This window comes from Ischnura elegans, chromosome 9 (assembly GCF_921293095.1).
Source record: "Ischnura elegans chromosome 9, ioIscEleg1.1, whole genome shotgun sequence".
Classification (NCBI taxonomy): domain Eukaryota; kingdom Metazoa; phylum Arthropoda; class Insecta; order Odonata; family Coenagrionidae; genus Ischnura; species Ischnura elegans.
This window is the reverse complement of record NC_060254.1, coordinates 73,974,407-73,991,111: the sequence shown is the minus strand read 5'-3', so window position 1 is coordinate 73,991,111 and position 16,705 is coordinate 73,974,407. Positions and strand designations below refer to the sequence as shown.

General features: G+C 38.1%; 1 protein-coding gene across 1 annotated transcript in view; it reads right to left on the bottom strand.

Moving 5' to 3' along the window:
* LOC124164956 overlaps positions 1–16,705 on the bottom strand; it is a 373,915-nt gene that overhangs the window by 75,669 nt on the left and 281,541 nt on the right. Inside the window, exon 4 of the mRNA XM_046542194.1 lies at positions 3,391–3,420. Within this exon, the coding sequence (XP_046398150.1) occupies positions 3,391–3,420 (30 nt within the window). The remainder of the gene's footprint in view (positions 1–3,390; positions 3,421–16,705) is intronic.

Sequence of the window (16,705 nt, the reverse complement as noted above, 5' to 3'; positions counted from 1 at the left end):
ATATATAAGCTACATGTGTAGCAATATAAATTAAATACCCAGAAATGTTACTTACAATCATATATTTTATAGATATTACAAATTATTTCAAATGGTCTAAAGCAAGTGGAGTGACTAATTGAGCCAAAGAGATCACATCTCATTAAGCATCCACCACAATGAAATAGTGGTAGAGTACATTTTGGATAGCCTAAAAGCAAGGCAGAATAATATGTTTTCAAACAGAGGATGGAAACATATATTACAGATCATAACACATAATATTTCCTTGAATATAGTTGTTGCAACCATTTAGTTCAAAATGAAGGGAAATACACCACCGCCAAAGAGTATACATAAAGCAAACACTTATAAGTGAAAGAATTTTGTCTTGAGCACAAATATTCAGTGCTCAGGTGCATAGAGAAATTTGTAGTATACATATTAGTGCAGCATTAAAGCTATATAATAGACATTAAATTAACACAAAAAAAAAACAAAAACATTGAAAAGGTAAAGTGGGTATCAGATATGCATAAAAAATCTTCTTGCAATCAGTGGAAATTGAAAATGGCATCTGGCGACAACTCTGACTAAATCACAATAAGCTGATATCCTTCACTTTTGTTCTATTAGTGCCAGTGCTGCAGTGAAAATAATATTCTTACTGTTAAAAAAGTACCACTGAATTCCTTTCAGTAAGGCCTCACTAAGCATGCTAACATATATTTATTTACCTTAGATATGTAGATTCATTGCAATATTAACTACATCCATATGAGTATTTTCAACTACTATAATTTGGCGGTCACCGTCAATTCATTTGGAGCACTTATTACAGATAAACTCTTTAATGGTATATTATTTACTATTATCAGCATAACTTAAATTAGAAATTTCCTTGCAGCAATAATGACTCACTCTTGATTAATTTATTTATGATCATTTTGTCGCATATTTACTTACAATCCCCTAATATCAATCTTTGTTTCCTTAGATCTTCCAAAAAATAAAAATAAATCACCTATCATCAATTCTCATACCAATAGTCAAAGATCCATTTAACTAAAGTAATTATATTACAATTTGATGCGCTCTAAACTTCGAAAAATAAACAAATACTTCACATTAAATTCACACAAATAAAAATACAAGCAACAAAGTAAAAACCATCTCGTCATGGTTAATATTTCTACGAATTTGACTTGAAATTGCTTTGCTTGCAATTAAAATCACCCGTTCTTTGATAAACTGTGATAAAGCTGTGCAGAAAATACAGATGTGATTCATTAAATTTTAGATACATAATTCAAACAGTATGCTTTTGTTATCATTTTCTTTGATCAACAGGTCAATAACTGATTTAACAGAAATAAAATTGAATATGTACATGTTTTATGTCAAGGAGCATTTTACAACACCTGAAATAAAATCTTATAGTATTATTTCACCAAATTTAAAAAAAAGCAATCTGTAGTCGCTAATAATGTTCAATATTGAGAGTACAAAAGTAACAGTTGAGTAAATTTCGTGAATGTTCTATTTTATTTAAGAAAAAAATCAATTTAGTGCTTTACTCTGAATAATTTGCCATCTAAATATGAAAAATATGAAGAAACCTTCTAAGTGCTGGTTGTTATAACACCAATAGAAAATTCTGAAAATTGCAAAAACTGAATGCCTTATATTACATTCTGGAAGAATATCAAAATTATAATACATATGTAATTTAAATGTGAGTTAGACTGCAAGAATATAGCATGCTGAAGAGGTTAAAAAATATTTCAATGCCAATTACTATGGTAAGTTACCAAATTATTTCCTTGACTCTCAATAAACAGATATTAATTACTATCAAATGTGCAAAGAAACATACATTGACTAGATCTATGATTTACTCTACAACTTACTGATGCTCAAGGGTACAACAACTAATTAGGATACTGAGTGAATATGATGAAGAAAAACACCAAGACAATGACATAAAAAGGTTGCAGAGAGAAGTACGGAACAGTTGTTTCAAAAAGATGAACAATGAAGACAACAAGACATGGCATAAAGGAATGCTGAGGAAGATAAATTTATCAGGAGCAAAAGGTACCAGAGTAATTTTGGGATAATTTTGGCTCAATTACATCATATTGAATTTCCCCATGAAAAAAATCACTGGTTATGGAAGGATGCAGACAATCACTTGGAATGGAGTCCCATTGGGCTCCCAACCACGAAGGCAAGTTGATGGGCAATGACATTACAAATTCAAATGAAATAGTCGGTTTCATAATTTCAAGATGTAGAAAAATTATTCTTAGCTCAATAATGGACTAAACTTTTTAAAATTTAGCGCAAACTTATACCATCACAGAGATTCATCTCCAGTTTTAGTTAGGATATCTTTGGCAATGGTATATCAACTGGAATAGTTATTCATGACAAAATCTGAAACAATTCAGTTGGTAAAATTCAAAGCAAAGTTCAGAAAGCGCCAATGTTCCGAGTGGTTGCCAAGGAATCAAAGCTTATACAGCTCATCCATTCCAGGAGTATTTTTCCTGAGGAAACACATCTTGGAAAACTACCATGGGAAATGGTGTGCATCTTGTTAGGTATAAAAAGGTATTGGAAGTGAAAGGCAATTGGAAAGAAGACAACAAGCACTGTGAATACAGATAATAGAAGAACTCAGGTTTTTGTGGATGTAAAGTGCTTGGATCCTGATATTGGGGTGGCATGCGTTGCTACAAACAATTGGCTAGCTGGATTCAATGGGACCCAAGCATTTTAGTGAGAGAAGAGTGAAATTTTCTTTCAAATACTCATACTCAACAATATTTTCATGTATCATCAGATGAAGAAGAATATTTAAAGATACAATATACATATACCCTAAGTTTGGTAGGACTGGGTATTTTTTTGTCCTCAAAACGGGGATTATCCTTTGATTAATTTTTCAGAAACAAATCTTTTCTAATCACTTAAAAGCCATGCAAATTACCGTGTGTAATGATGATGCAAGAATTTATGTGCAGAGAGCAAGTGAACATGAAACTGTGTGATCAAGTGCATGGTTTTGTAATGCACATGTTTGCGTATCCTATAGCTCCTACAGAGATTAAATTGATCGAGGACCACAAAGTGTGTTAAGATTTTGGAATGGTGCTCAATGGTTTCCTTGTGGCTTTAAACACTCGATGATTCGAGACGCCAATGTAGGCTAAATTACTGCTCTTCGTCCCATTGAACCCACCAATTAGTTCATCAACACTCATTAAAACAAGCAGGCTAATAGAACTTGAAGATGTAAAAATAATCAAGATATAGATTTGGACAGTGAGATACTAGGAGAGTGATATAGAGGTTTAAGAATGACAACCATTAAGATATAATGAAACAGGGACGGCAATATTGTACCTTAATTCGTACGGTGGGTACCGCCTTGCCCTCCAATACGCATGCGCAGGGAAAAAGAGAAAAAGACAAAAACAGATTCCATATTCATTTATTGTAATGCACAACAACAAGGGAAGAAGTCAAAGATTTAGGACATAAGGTCACAGGCTGTTTCCCAATTCTTTTCTATGGTTACCTAAACAAAAATATCATTAATCATGGAATATCTATCATTAATGGGATCTACATAATGTCTGGATTAAAACAGATAATACCCAAGGATTTCTTCCCTCATTTGGTTGGAGGAAGTTTAAGATATTAGTTGATGTTAATACAAACAGTTCACAATGTAAATACCTATGTCTTATCTACCACAAAGTCATCCTAAATCAAATGAGGTCTGTCAGAAAACACAGATTTATGATGACAATAGAGATAGCATAGCTCCACTTGACATCTAATTTGAAATATTTTTACTCCATAGCAAGCAGTATAGACAAGAAATAACTAAAAGAACTACAGCTATGATGTTTTTTTAGTTCTAAATTACTTACTACTGAAAGGTTTTGGCTAATATACACAATAATTATCATCAGAATAGAGAACAACAAGTATGTATATAGATCAGTAGGTACTATAATACTGTATCGGTTAATACTAATTCAATGGGATGGCTCACTCAAAGTGGGCAAAAATAAAAGAAAATTTTAACATGAGTACTTCAGGTTATAAGTATATTAAGAATCGTGAAAGAGTCTAAATGCTAATATGTATATACCATTCATTTTGATTCATTTAAAGCAATCTCATTCGAAAAATGACCTTAAATGTGACCTTAAACTGAAGATCCATTCTTTGCTATGTAATTTGGCTAAGATCAGGATAGGAGAGTTATTACAACTACTGTTGTTAAGACTGCTGAAAAACATGGGCAGCAACAGGCAAATGTGATAACTCAAGAATCACTGGAAGAAGAGGTAGCCAGCAGGTGCATCAGACAAGGCAAAACACCCACTTCTAGTTATTAGAAGCATCGTGTTGTGTGGAAATTCTTATGTTAATTTGCATTGAATAGAAATATCCCTGAGAATTGGCTTGACTTACTTTCCTACGCAAAGCTCTAAAACTGGAGAGGAAGACTAGAAAAAGACAGGCCAACGAGGAGAGTAAGTCATGGGGTGTTTAGAAATAAAGAGCAAGTTGTCTGAAAAAGAAGAAATAGGAACTGATAGGAGTGAAGACAATAGGAAGGAACTCATTTCATGGGCAACATTCAAAGGGAAATCAGTTGGGCCCATAAATCTGGTCATTTAGGTTAGCTGAATATTGAGATTATCGTATGTGGTTAGAATGATGTTTTCAAAAAATTCGATGATCAAAGCAAAGATAGAAGAATGTTTTAGAGCACTAAGCCAATTCAGATACTGAAATTCTATGGAAAGAATTTCCAAATTCATATTAGAAAAATGTCACAACCATCAAGGGTACATCTGAACGAACACAGCACAATTATATGGAATAATTTAGCCTAATACCTTTGATTACTATATAAAACTTCCGGAGTAAAAATGTCAAGACTATAGCTTGCAATGATTAAATAGCAAAACCTCACCAAAAATAATTCCTTGACTCACCAATAACGTTTTTGCAAAAGTAATTGATTTAAAAAATCAGCAAAGTTCACATTCTTAATATTTCAAAATCTTGATGCATGCAGTGCTCATCAAGCTGGAATAGCCTTGCTTTCAAATGCCAATTAATTACAAGAAGGCCAGGTATAGTAAGTTCAATCATTCTTCTTTATTTGAGATAGGTAATTAAGAAAAATAACCAACGCAGCAGAATAAAGCGCAATGCCAATGCAAAAAATGTAAAATAAAGTTCTTCAAATGCAGTGCAAAGTAAATTTTCGAAACATTAGAATTCGTGTGATATTCACGCATCAGAGATAGAAATAAAAAATATTTCAAGGATGCATGTAATTCTAAAAATTCTGTGTTGAGAAATGCCGTGACTCATCATGCTTCGCAATACGAGCACGAGTTAAAAAATCTTAATTCACAAAGAAAAATTAAATATACGACTGAAATACATGACATATTGGGTAAATTACAAATTTATAATGGAAAAATGAACCTGAGAAATTCTATTGGGAAATTATAGGCGAATGATTGGGAAGTGGTGTCAATATTTTAAGCAGCTGAAATTTCTGTACCAAATAGGTAATTTTTTTACTGCTACAAAGATTTCATAGTGGTCTTACAATATCATTTCACTAAATTATTAAATAAATGTAATAAGTATGAAAAAGCTCTCTCAATCAAACAATTGAAGTGTTGTCATGGGAAATTAGGTAAGTCAGAAAAAATATAGTCAATTGGTAAAATATATCAGTTGCTACGATAGACGAAGTTTGCACACTAATATAAGCTTCACAATGTTGACAAACTTCTTTCTTTCATCTCCTGTAAAATTCACATTTAGGGACTTCTCAAAAGGATTTCACCGAGTCCTCCTGATAAAAAAATCATTAGGATTTGCCCAAAAGAGACATAATGATAATTCAAGAGTGACCATTCCATAATGCCAAGTTCTTGCTCCAATGAAAGATATAACTGTGTTGCTACGTATCAATTTGCTCTGGATTGAACCTGCGATTTGGTGTACAAGAGTTCAAAGGATTCTGATTGCCCTTCTTTCAGCCCATCTATCGCACTGCACCACTAATTCAAGTCACGAAAACTGGGCGATGCTACAACTGCTAATTAACCTAGATTGCCATTGTGTTTGTTAACGACCTGTCGACCCCATGACACTTAACACCTGATCAATTATCTGGGATCTGAATCACTGCCAACGAAAGCTTTCATGACCCATGGCTGGATGCTAACTCTTGCTTTGAATGGGATACAGAAATATACCACAGGGAAGCACACAAAACTTGATTAGGCAGCTCAATGGACTAATCAAGATTCCCTTAAAAACTTCCATGTTTTATGTTACTTCCCCAAAAATGTGATGCTGGGAGTTACAATAATTACTGAGCATACTGATTGCCTTTGATCATCATAGAGAGAAGACATTTATTTTCTGTACCTCCTAATAACCTTAGCAGCACCAATATGTGAAGAATAAACTCCATCTCCTATAGTGTTTGAGGTTCCTGCGTAATTAAATAGTTAGAATGGTGTGGTTTTTGAACAAGGTTTAAATGAAAACAGAATTAATATCATAAGTTCCACAGATTCAGGCTTCAAATGGTGGAAGTTAGACATATTTAAATAAATAAAAGATGGTATCTAATTAGTGGAATCTCGTGGAAAAGTGCTACGATCTTTATTTATCTAAATATGAATTACTATCAGTTTATGTTTTTTATCAATATTAGATTTTAAGTCTCAAACAGTTGTTTTACATAATTATCAAGTTCAATATGCGTGCCAATTAGTCACTCGACAAGAAAGAAACCCCGAGTCTACATTAGCCTACTTCAAACGAAAGGCATCAAGGGGGTTACGGCTTAACATACCATCTGACGGATGGAGTGCTGCACTTGAAGTGCCCTCTTCAAGGCAACCAAGCAGGAATCGGGCAGCCACTGATTAATTTCTGCCACCCTATCCCAACCATTCTCCCATGCAGTTGCGTAACTATGGAGGGAATTTACACCCCCATCCCCAAATCCTCAGAGAATTTAAAAAAATATTTAAAACAATTGTCTAGTTTTGACATATAGTAACTGCATCTACTTAAAGTTAAAGATCATTCATTAATATCATGACAGAGAGACTGGTCAGTGAATACTGACCGGTGACTGCGGAGTCAGGGAGGGACCCTCCATTGCCTAGGGGGGGGAGGGTCGCTCTCCCAGACCCCCCGACCCCCCCCCCCCAAAGCAATTTCCTAGTTACACCACTGCTCCAATGAATTACTGAAACCGCACCATTCTTCTATGATTGCCAGTGGCAGATCTAGGATAAGAACAAGGGGGGGGGGGCTAAGTGGGCATTAAAATTCCAGCAGTAGTGGGGGTCGGAAAAAAAATTACCATTCTATCTAGAGTAAATTGGATACCCAAGGGGGAGGCTATAGCCCCCCCAATAGATCCGCCACTGATGATAACCCTGGGATTATCGAAGCGATAAACTAAAAAAAAAAGAAGAAATCTATCACCTTTTGAGAGGTAATGAACCTGGTGCATTCCTGGTCGAACGTCTGTCTATTTCTGGGTCGACTTCGCCAACCGCGGGCTCTCCCATTCGAGGCACACAGATGATTCAAAAAAGGAAGGGGAGAGCGGCATGCGCTTGCGCCTGGTTCATGGGCGGGTAAAAATGGATTCGCTTTGCGAGAGGCATTTTAAGAGCGTGCCTCGCGAAGAGTAGGAGAGGGGAGGCTCTATTCGACTCAATTGAATGCACCTGCCAATGGAATGCGACCGTGGCCGACGCGAAAGGGAGCGGGGACTTCTGTGCGCCCAGGAGCACAAGGGAGAGGCGAGAAAGAGCTTAATGCTCATGGGCGGATTTAGGCGGGGGGACGGGGGCACGTGCCCTCCCCCCCACCCCCAGACGCTTAGGTAAATAGAACAAAAGATTTTATACTGTCATCATTTCGCCCGTTTTGTTTAGTGTATTACGAAGTCTCAATAGATTAATTTCATATTAATAACTTTCATGTTAAAATAAAGAGAATATTTCGTTCTGTGATTGTTGTCTGTTGCTTTTAATCTCAAGTATGAGAAGATGGTTTCAGTGGCGCAACGAGGGGGGGTTTTATCCCCTAAAACAGGGGGGGGGGTTTAGGGGATAAACCCTCCCCCCAGAGCTCAGAGAAATTTTTAAGTTAAATCTATTTGACTTAGTTGGATTAATATTGCTTATAGAATAGTGTGAGGATTTATAAAATATCCCTCAGAAGCCCGTAAAAATCACCATTTTGAACCATTTATCTTAATTTGGCGGAAGGCCTCCGCACCTCCCGCTAACCCTGGCGGGTATGCAATACCCCAAGCACCCCAGTATTAGTTGCTCCTTAAACCCCCCCTAGCCTTAATTCCTAGCTGCGCCCCTGGGTGGTTTGCCTGTCAGATCCTTGTGCCCCACCCCTGAAATAAATCCTGGATCAACCACTGTTAATGCTTATTAATACCACTGGGAATTATCGCGAAAAGTTTATACCACGAATATTAGATGAGAGGATCGTCAAGTCGGCCTCTAAAAGTGTTGTCAACCATCGCGCACTTGAATGGGTTTACAGAAGTCGCCACTCTCGTCACTGATGGACAAATTGATCCGAGCTTCACGGGGAAATAAGGTGTAATTAGGAATGTAGACCGAAATTTATAAACATGATGCTGTTATTTATAAAATTCATAACTTCTCAATGCCATTCCTCGCAATTAAAAATACCATACTGCAAAATATTGGGAAAAAGTGGGTCGCATTGCACTCATCACCGTGTCGCGGACATTTTTGAAATCCAATTACAATGCGACCGAAGTGGCAACAGAAATCAGCCCTTTATGGGAACGAATTGGGCCTCCTCTATGCAGTCTATGGAGAAAGTCCGTTAGATTGAGAGCCTTGTTTTCATAGGATACAAAATTCAAAACTGACATAATATTTAGTTGAGGTTTAAACGCTTGTTTGCACGGTAACAATTGAAGTTTAAGCGCTCGCTTCTAAATTGTACGCTGGCTATATACTTGCAAAACGTATACTAAAGGAAACAGTAAAATCCTAGATGTTTTAGGAATAAGATACAATCACGTATTATATGATCTCGTCATTTACCGGCGGATGATGTCTTGTAGTTGAACTCAGTAACGGATACAGAGAAAACTCTAGGGGAGGGGGCGCAAAATATATTTTGAGCTACCTATATTTCTTATGCGCCCCTGCGCTCCCCATTTGTATCCGCCGCTGGTTGAACTCGGGCTGTCCACCGGGTGAAAGTCTCCATTGATGCTGACGTTTCGGAAACGGAGTCGGTTTTCGCAGGGGCGCAGCCAGGAATTTAGCCTAGGGGGGGTTTTAGGCGCAACTAGTACTTATGGGTGTGGGGGTATTGCATACCCGCCAGGGTAAGCATGAGTTGTGGGGTCCCTCCTCCAGAAAATGTTTAAGATTAATGCTTCAAAATGGCGAGTTTTACGGCTTCCTGAGGGATATTTGATTAATCCTAACACTATTCTATAAGTAATACTGATCCAAATAAGTAAAATGGATTAAACTTAAACATTTCTCTGAGCTCTGGGGGGGGGGGGGTTTATTCCCCAAAACCCCCCCTCGCTGCGCCACTGGGTTTTCGTCATCAGGGTGAGTGACGCGACTTGTGGCTAGAATGTATACAGGCCGAGGCCGATTTTTGAGGTTGATTAATGAGGGAAGAGGAAATAAAAAGGCGGGAAAATCGGACCAATCAGCAGCCACCTGACATTCACCCTCGTCCGCACCGTGCCCAGCACCAACGGAGATTTCATCCTCGACAGTTAGTCCTCCATCATCATCAAAACGTTGGGGTAACTCCGGCGGCCGACTGGAGCCCTTGATCCCTTCCCTACCTCAAAGGAAATCGTCGACATCCGGTTCCCCGCGGCTGACCGCGATCTCGCCGCATCCAAAAAGCCCCAATCTCCCCGCGACTCTCACAGACGCTCGGCTTAGGGATATAGAGGCGCGGATTCCATCTCTCGGCCAACTTTTATTTTTTTTTTACTTTTATTTTGGAGGGCAGCAGGAGGAGGGGCACAGCCTCTCCCTCCGCGTTGGAAAGGGTTTGTTGAGACACATGGCGGCTATTTATAGGGACAACTAGCGCCTCCGCTACGAGGGGGAGCGCATGTTTCCAATCCCAACACCCTCCCACGCATGTTCGGGGCCGGAGTGCCAAAATATCCAGGCCCTATCTTACGAACGTCTCTCTCTCTCTCGTGCGTGGAAAAAACGACATCTTAAATCTATCGTATGCCGGGCAGGGGGCAGTGGAGTATCCAGGAATTTCGATCGGGGGGGTCAAAAATCAGGGGTGAACTTTTTTGAAAAACAGGGTACTAAGGAGATGGTTTTAAACTGAGTAATTTTAACACTTTTCATGATCGAAATAACTTCATTTGTTGAAGAAATATATTGTAAATTCATGATTTTTCAATATTTTGTTTTCTTTTATGAAGGAAAATAATTGCGGTTTTATATTTCGGGGCATAAGCGAATCCGGGGGGGGGGGGGGGGCACGGAGGCACGTGCCCCCCCCTGACCCTTAAAAATATGCGAGATTTTTAATATGGTCCCATTATCATTGCGTTCGTTTTTTATTACGAGATATCCTTGTGCCCCCCCAGAACAAAATCATGGATACGGCCTTGCTTGTGCCCCCCCAGAAAGAAATCCGGGATCCGCCCCTGTTTCGGGGGAAGGGTGGGGGGCTTCGGACCCCTAGAACCCATCCCTCCCGGCTACGCCACTGGCAAGGGGACTGCATAAAAGAGGTCCAATTCTATCCCACGGAATGCTTAATCGGTTTTCAAAAATGTCCGCGGCCCGGTGATAAGACCAACGGGAGCCACTTTTTTCCAATTTTTATGCATTATAATGTTTGTAAATGCGAGGAATAGCATTGAGATTTTATGAATTTCATAGATCACACCATCATGTGCATAAAATTTGGTTAAAACCGCTGATTATACCTTGTTTCCCAATGAAGCTCAGATCAATTTCTTCGTCAACAACGCGAATGGCGACTTTTGTAAACTCAATTAATGCTGTAACAACACATTTGGACAACGACTTGAGGATGGCCTTTACTAACATTCGTGCTTAAATCCATCGAATTTAAGTATACTGGGACTAGCCACGGTGATAACTTAACTGAGTCACCAGCGATGCACGAATTGTGCGCAAATTCCATAGAGAAAAAAATCATTCGCCTCGACCAGGAGTCGAATCCGGATCTCACGATTTGGACTGATTGTCTCATCATATGCCCAGTAGTCCATACCGGTCGTTAAGTCTATCGGTTCTGCAGTCTATTTCCCTAGTCTTATCCACGAGATCGTTTCCACCATAATAACTAGGCCTTCTCTCTCAAAATATTTTGAAAATGAGGCAAAAAGAATTTTACTCGAAACTTCCGCAAAAGATTTGATATAAATTTTTCTCTTCGATCGGTTATACTTTCCCATTCTAAATTCCTGATTAACTCATTCACACTATTTTGTTTATCGTAGCACATTATTAACAAATCTTGCTGCTCGCCTATGTTGATGGTTTGAGGCGTTACTGAGTGGAACTTACTCATGATGAATAAAAAATTAAACTTTGTTTTTCCTCAGAATATCTGTGGAAATACAAACTTTTTTTCAGCTCGCCTATCTATTCAATTTCGTCTTCTCTTATTAAAAAAAAAATTATTTGCGACGGAATAACCTGATAGGCCATATTTTGAGATATGATGGCCTGATGAAGCAAATCGTCGAGAGAAAAGTAGATAGCAATAACTGAAAAGGAAGATCTTGAATAAAACAGACTGAACAAAGAGGGATGTGAAAGAAAAGAAATACGAAGGTGTGAAAAGATCATCTGATTGGAGAGCTGCGTCGAACCAATCTTATGATTGTTGACCAGTGGTGATGATGATGAATTTTATTTCCATGGTAGCATGTTCGCGTCCTTAGCACTATCAATGTTTCTGGTCCAACCGCATCTCGCTGTCCAGTGTGCTTAGCCTGTGACCGGCAAGCGAGCGCGTGTCTGATTTAGGCTTCCCGCTGGGTCCTCTCGCAGACCGTCTAATGGCCGGTTGTACAAACATCCCCTCGATGGAATCGATATTCACGAGGGTCCTCGAGAGCTATGAACGCGAATACTTAAAAGAGGATCCTCAAGTCGGACAATAAAAGTGTTTTACCTTTTCGAAAAGTGTCCAACCTTTAAGATATGCGGAATTCCCGAAAATCCAAAAGAAATTACCCAAAAAAATGGGGGACAAAAATTGAAATCAAAATTCAGAAAAAAACTGCGTGCAGATATTTGGATCGAATCAGAATTTCATAATTTTTTGTTACAAAAAATATTAACATGAAATGCCATGAAGAAATAAATCGATCAATTTAACGTGGATTATTACAGTTATGCCTTGTTTCATGCCTCAAAAAGCATAGGAAGAAGTTGATCAATGCTCAAATGTGTGAGTCGATTAAAAAAAGGTGATATGATATTCGTTAAATCATAAGAATAAAAAAAGCAAAGCAAAGTAAATTGAATATTTTGGAGCATTATGTTGAATCCAACGGATTATGACAAGGCACTTAGCCTGAAATTTACTCCAAAGCTTCGGTGGAATACGGGTTTCCTATACCGATAATCGAGTAAACAGCTACATGAAAACCAATCCTTGGATTGTCGTATAATGATTATGAATATTACTATGACTAAAAACACCGTTACTAAGGAATAAATAGTATGTATAGTTTGAAAATTTATATTTGATGAGTACGAATTTTTCGTGTTCTATGGAAAATTTTCCTGAATAACTGAATCTTATGGAGGCAAAAAATTACGACCATACACGACCAGAACCCACATACTTCCACACAAGAGGATAGCGAAAGGCTCCGCAAACCTCATCGATGAGACCACAAATTTCAACCAGTTTTGACCTAAATCGAATCATCATCAGAGGATGACAAAATACTTTATCATTAGTACCAATGTTTTTATCCACGACATGATCTAAATAAAAAAAATATTTCAAGCTCTACATAATACCGTTAAAAAGTAAGTAAGTTAACATGTTCCTGTGGTAAAATAACGAACCAAGCGCTTAATAAAAATTTCATAATTTCAGAATATTCCATGCGGTTGCTCAAATCAGCCGAAAATAGCGGTAATTATGAAACAATAAAAAATCACTCATATTTAACGAAGTTCGGATGTGAGTCACTCACGAAAGGGAAAGCTTTATCGCGAAAATACTCCATGACAAAATATTTGTATGTTCCTTCTTTTAAGAGAAAAAATGACAAACGACACGCACCTGCACACCAAAACTATTTGAAACATGAATCCGAGAACGAAACCCTAAAGAGCAATAAAAGAAAACCGAGGTGTGTTTGTATAATTTATCGGGCGAGTGAAATAACTGATAATAAAGAAACCCAAAACCGTGATAAGAGTACAAGATAAGTTAAAACTCCCCGTTTTAGTTATCTACTAAAACGCATCGCATGAACTCAATAATAAGTACGCAGGTAGCTGTAATAAATCAACAACGGGGGTATAAATGATACTCCAACGCTATCGGACCGGTAACTCTTCGGCGAAAGTAAATTTACTCCAGAAAGGCCGTAAACAACTCATCAGAACTTTAATAGCGTAAAAAATTTATCTCAGACGCGAGAATAACTGATAACCGAAACGATTGTGCATTATACTGCGCCGGTTCCTGAGGTAATGACATCACCACTAAGAGATGCGTAAGAACACGCGATAGCGTGGGAGCTGAGCAAAACAGTTAAGAAGATAGAGAGAACAATAAGTGGAGATACACATCGACACTTGTAATCGATTGCCAATCGCTCAACTGAAACGAAATGGTCAACAAAATGTGCTGTATCGTTTTCTTGATTGACGCATGCCACACCGAAAAATGATTTGAATGTTACATTCTTTTTTTTTGCTAAACTTTGAGCTCAGAGAAATTTTTTTTTATAAAAATAATTTAATGTGACAAATTTTGTAACTAATATTTGGGGGACGAATGACTCACAAACAAAACATCTAACTATTCACACAGCCGTAAAACTCACCATTTTGAACCATTCATCTTAAATAATATTTTCTTTTAAAGCAGTCATTCGCCATAGCTTATATATATTTATATAGCTTATATATATTACTTAGGCAACTCGCAACACAAATAGTTTATTCCGCTAAATATCTTGCTCTAAAGTTATTTTTCGCGAAATATTATTGATTTCGATCACAAAAGAGTATTTGAGAGCAACCAAGATTTTGCTAACTTTAATAAAGATGGACTCTAATATATAATGTTTATAATATGCTTAAAAATGACAATTTCAGATTTAATAACGAACTTATATAAATAGTATTACCATTCGCAATAAAAAAATATCCAAAAAATTAAAATTGAAAAACGGATTATTTTGGAGCTTATTGAAAATTGCAGAGAAATGTTTCCTAGAAAATTTTAAAGCATGAAACAAAAACAAGTGATGGATCCAAGAATGACTGCTTCCTTAACGACGCTAGGGGTTCAATAGGGTAGTTTCCTTTATCAAAGAAAACGAAAGGCACTGCTTGCGATTCGTTACCCACCATTAGTATATTCATAATACACAAATTATTTGGTTATAGAAATCCCACTTTAGACGAATGTTAATGGTCAATTTTAACCTCATTTGAAAAAGGCCAGATTGGCACCCATGCGATGCCACTCCACGTCACATCACAGGGACCTAGATTCTATACGACTAGATAGGAGTTTTACATCGTCTGAGATTACCAATACTTGCACGAAGCACAGAGCTCAGGGAAACATCTCTCAATAATCACTTATTAAAATTGCCTATGGTCAGAGAGTTTCCTTCGTTTGATACGGTATTAATAATCCTTACTTAAGCCAAGCGACACCTGCTAGCAGGGTACTCTACACTGCCGCCATGCTCGGCAGCAAGCTCCCGGCATCGTAGCGGCGTTCACAGCCTCGCACCAAGGTGGCTTCACACGGCGGCAGCTGGAACCAGAACGACGTCACACGTGCTTTTCCCAGAATTCATACTAAGCCATCGCGTTTTCGCGCGCTTGAAAATTTTCACTTTTCGTTTAATCGCGAAAAATAGATATCGTCATTTAAAAATCTAAAAGCGTGAAATGCTTACTCCAGGAGTAATAATGTTTCGATTTAGGGAATTAAAATAATAGTAAACCACCCTATTCATCTACATCTACATCTACAAATTACCCTGCGAGCCACCTCTAGGGTGTTTGGCAGGGGGTGATCAATCACCAGCATGCAGCATGCATTTGGACTCCCACATGCACACCACACCGTCCAAGAAACGTCCCGTATAATAACAAACTATACTACTATATGCTGTTAGAAATAGAATATAGAATAGAAATTCAGAAACATGCAGTAAGTTTTACATAGGTTAGTAGGCTACACTACAAGTCATGCAATCTATTTACGCGTTCTATTGCTGCCGTTATAATCTCTTATTGATCGTGGAAAAAATGACATTCGGAATCTGTCAGTTCTGCAATCTATCTCTCTTATTTTATTTATATGATCTGATCTTCCGTAGTACGTTGGCGTTCGCAAGATATGGTTAACTTCGTCAGAAAAGACACTGCTCTTGAATTTATCTAAAAGGTTTAGTCTATTTTTCAATCTACGGTCCCACAGAGATTCCCATCCGAGTTTATCTAAGAGGTCAGTTACACTAACAAGACTATCGTAACGACCTTTCACATACCTGGCAGCTGGTATTGATGACGATGGTGCGAAAGGATAGCCCCACCCAGCTGTAACACGGTGGGGGAATCGAAAGAATCGTCATAGGCCCCATGACTGTATTCGCCGTGGGCCGGGAGGTGGCATGACTGCTCGAGAAGTCTTCCGCCACGAAATGTGTAAAGCATTACCGCCGGATGGGCTCTATCACTCATCCTAAGGAGCAGTGCCTAATGCTTCCCTTTTATCACGCTCATCCAAAATGGTAATGCAACACATTCCGACAGGGATATAAATGTTAGCTTTTTAGCATCCTCTTCCACCTCCTCACCCGCAGTGCAACCTGCAAAATAGCTCTCTATCGGCGATAAACAAGACGGATAGCCGCGGGTAAATGACGAAATCTGGAAGTGCACGCGAGAATATCCTTGGGGAGACGTCGGCACGGCTGTTCCCCTTACACAACAACGATGCCCTTCGCATGCGCATGAAAATTGGAGGTTGAGCTGGTAATTTTCTTGAAGATGGTAGTGCGACGTTTACTTCCAACTTAGGGATGTTCTCTCAGGTGCGGGGATCATTTCAAATAATAATCCTTACTTCAGAAATGCTTCAAGCCAACCTATTTCAAACGACAGATTATTCACATATTTAATGAGTTTTACGCAACAAAAAATGAACATAGTGAGCCCTGATGATACATAAAATAGGTCAATACACACACTGAAGCGCCGACGTGATTCCGAGGTAAAGATTTAATATTTTAACCGACCAACAATACAGAGATAACGTAGCTAAGCTATAAAATTGGTTGATAATATATTCAGGGTGTTACAGCAGGAATATGCAATACTCCAGGAGG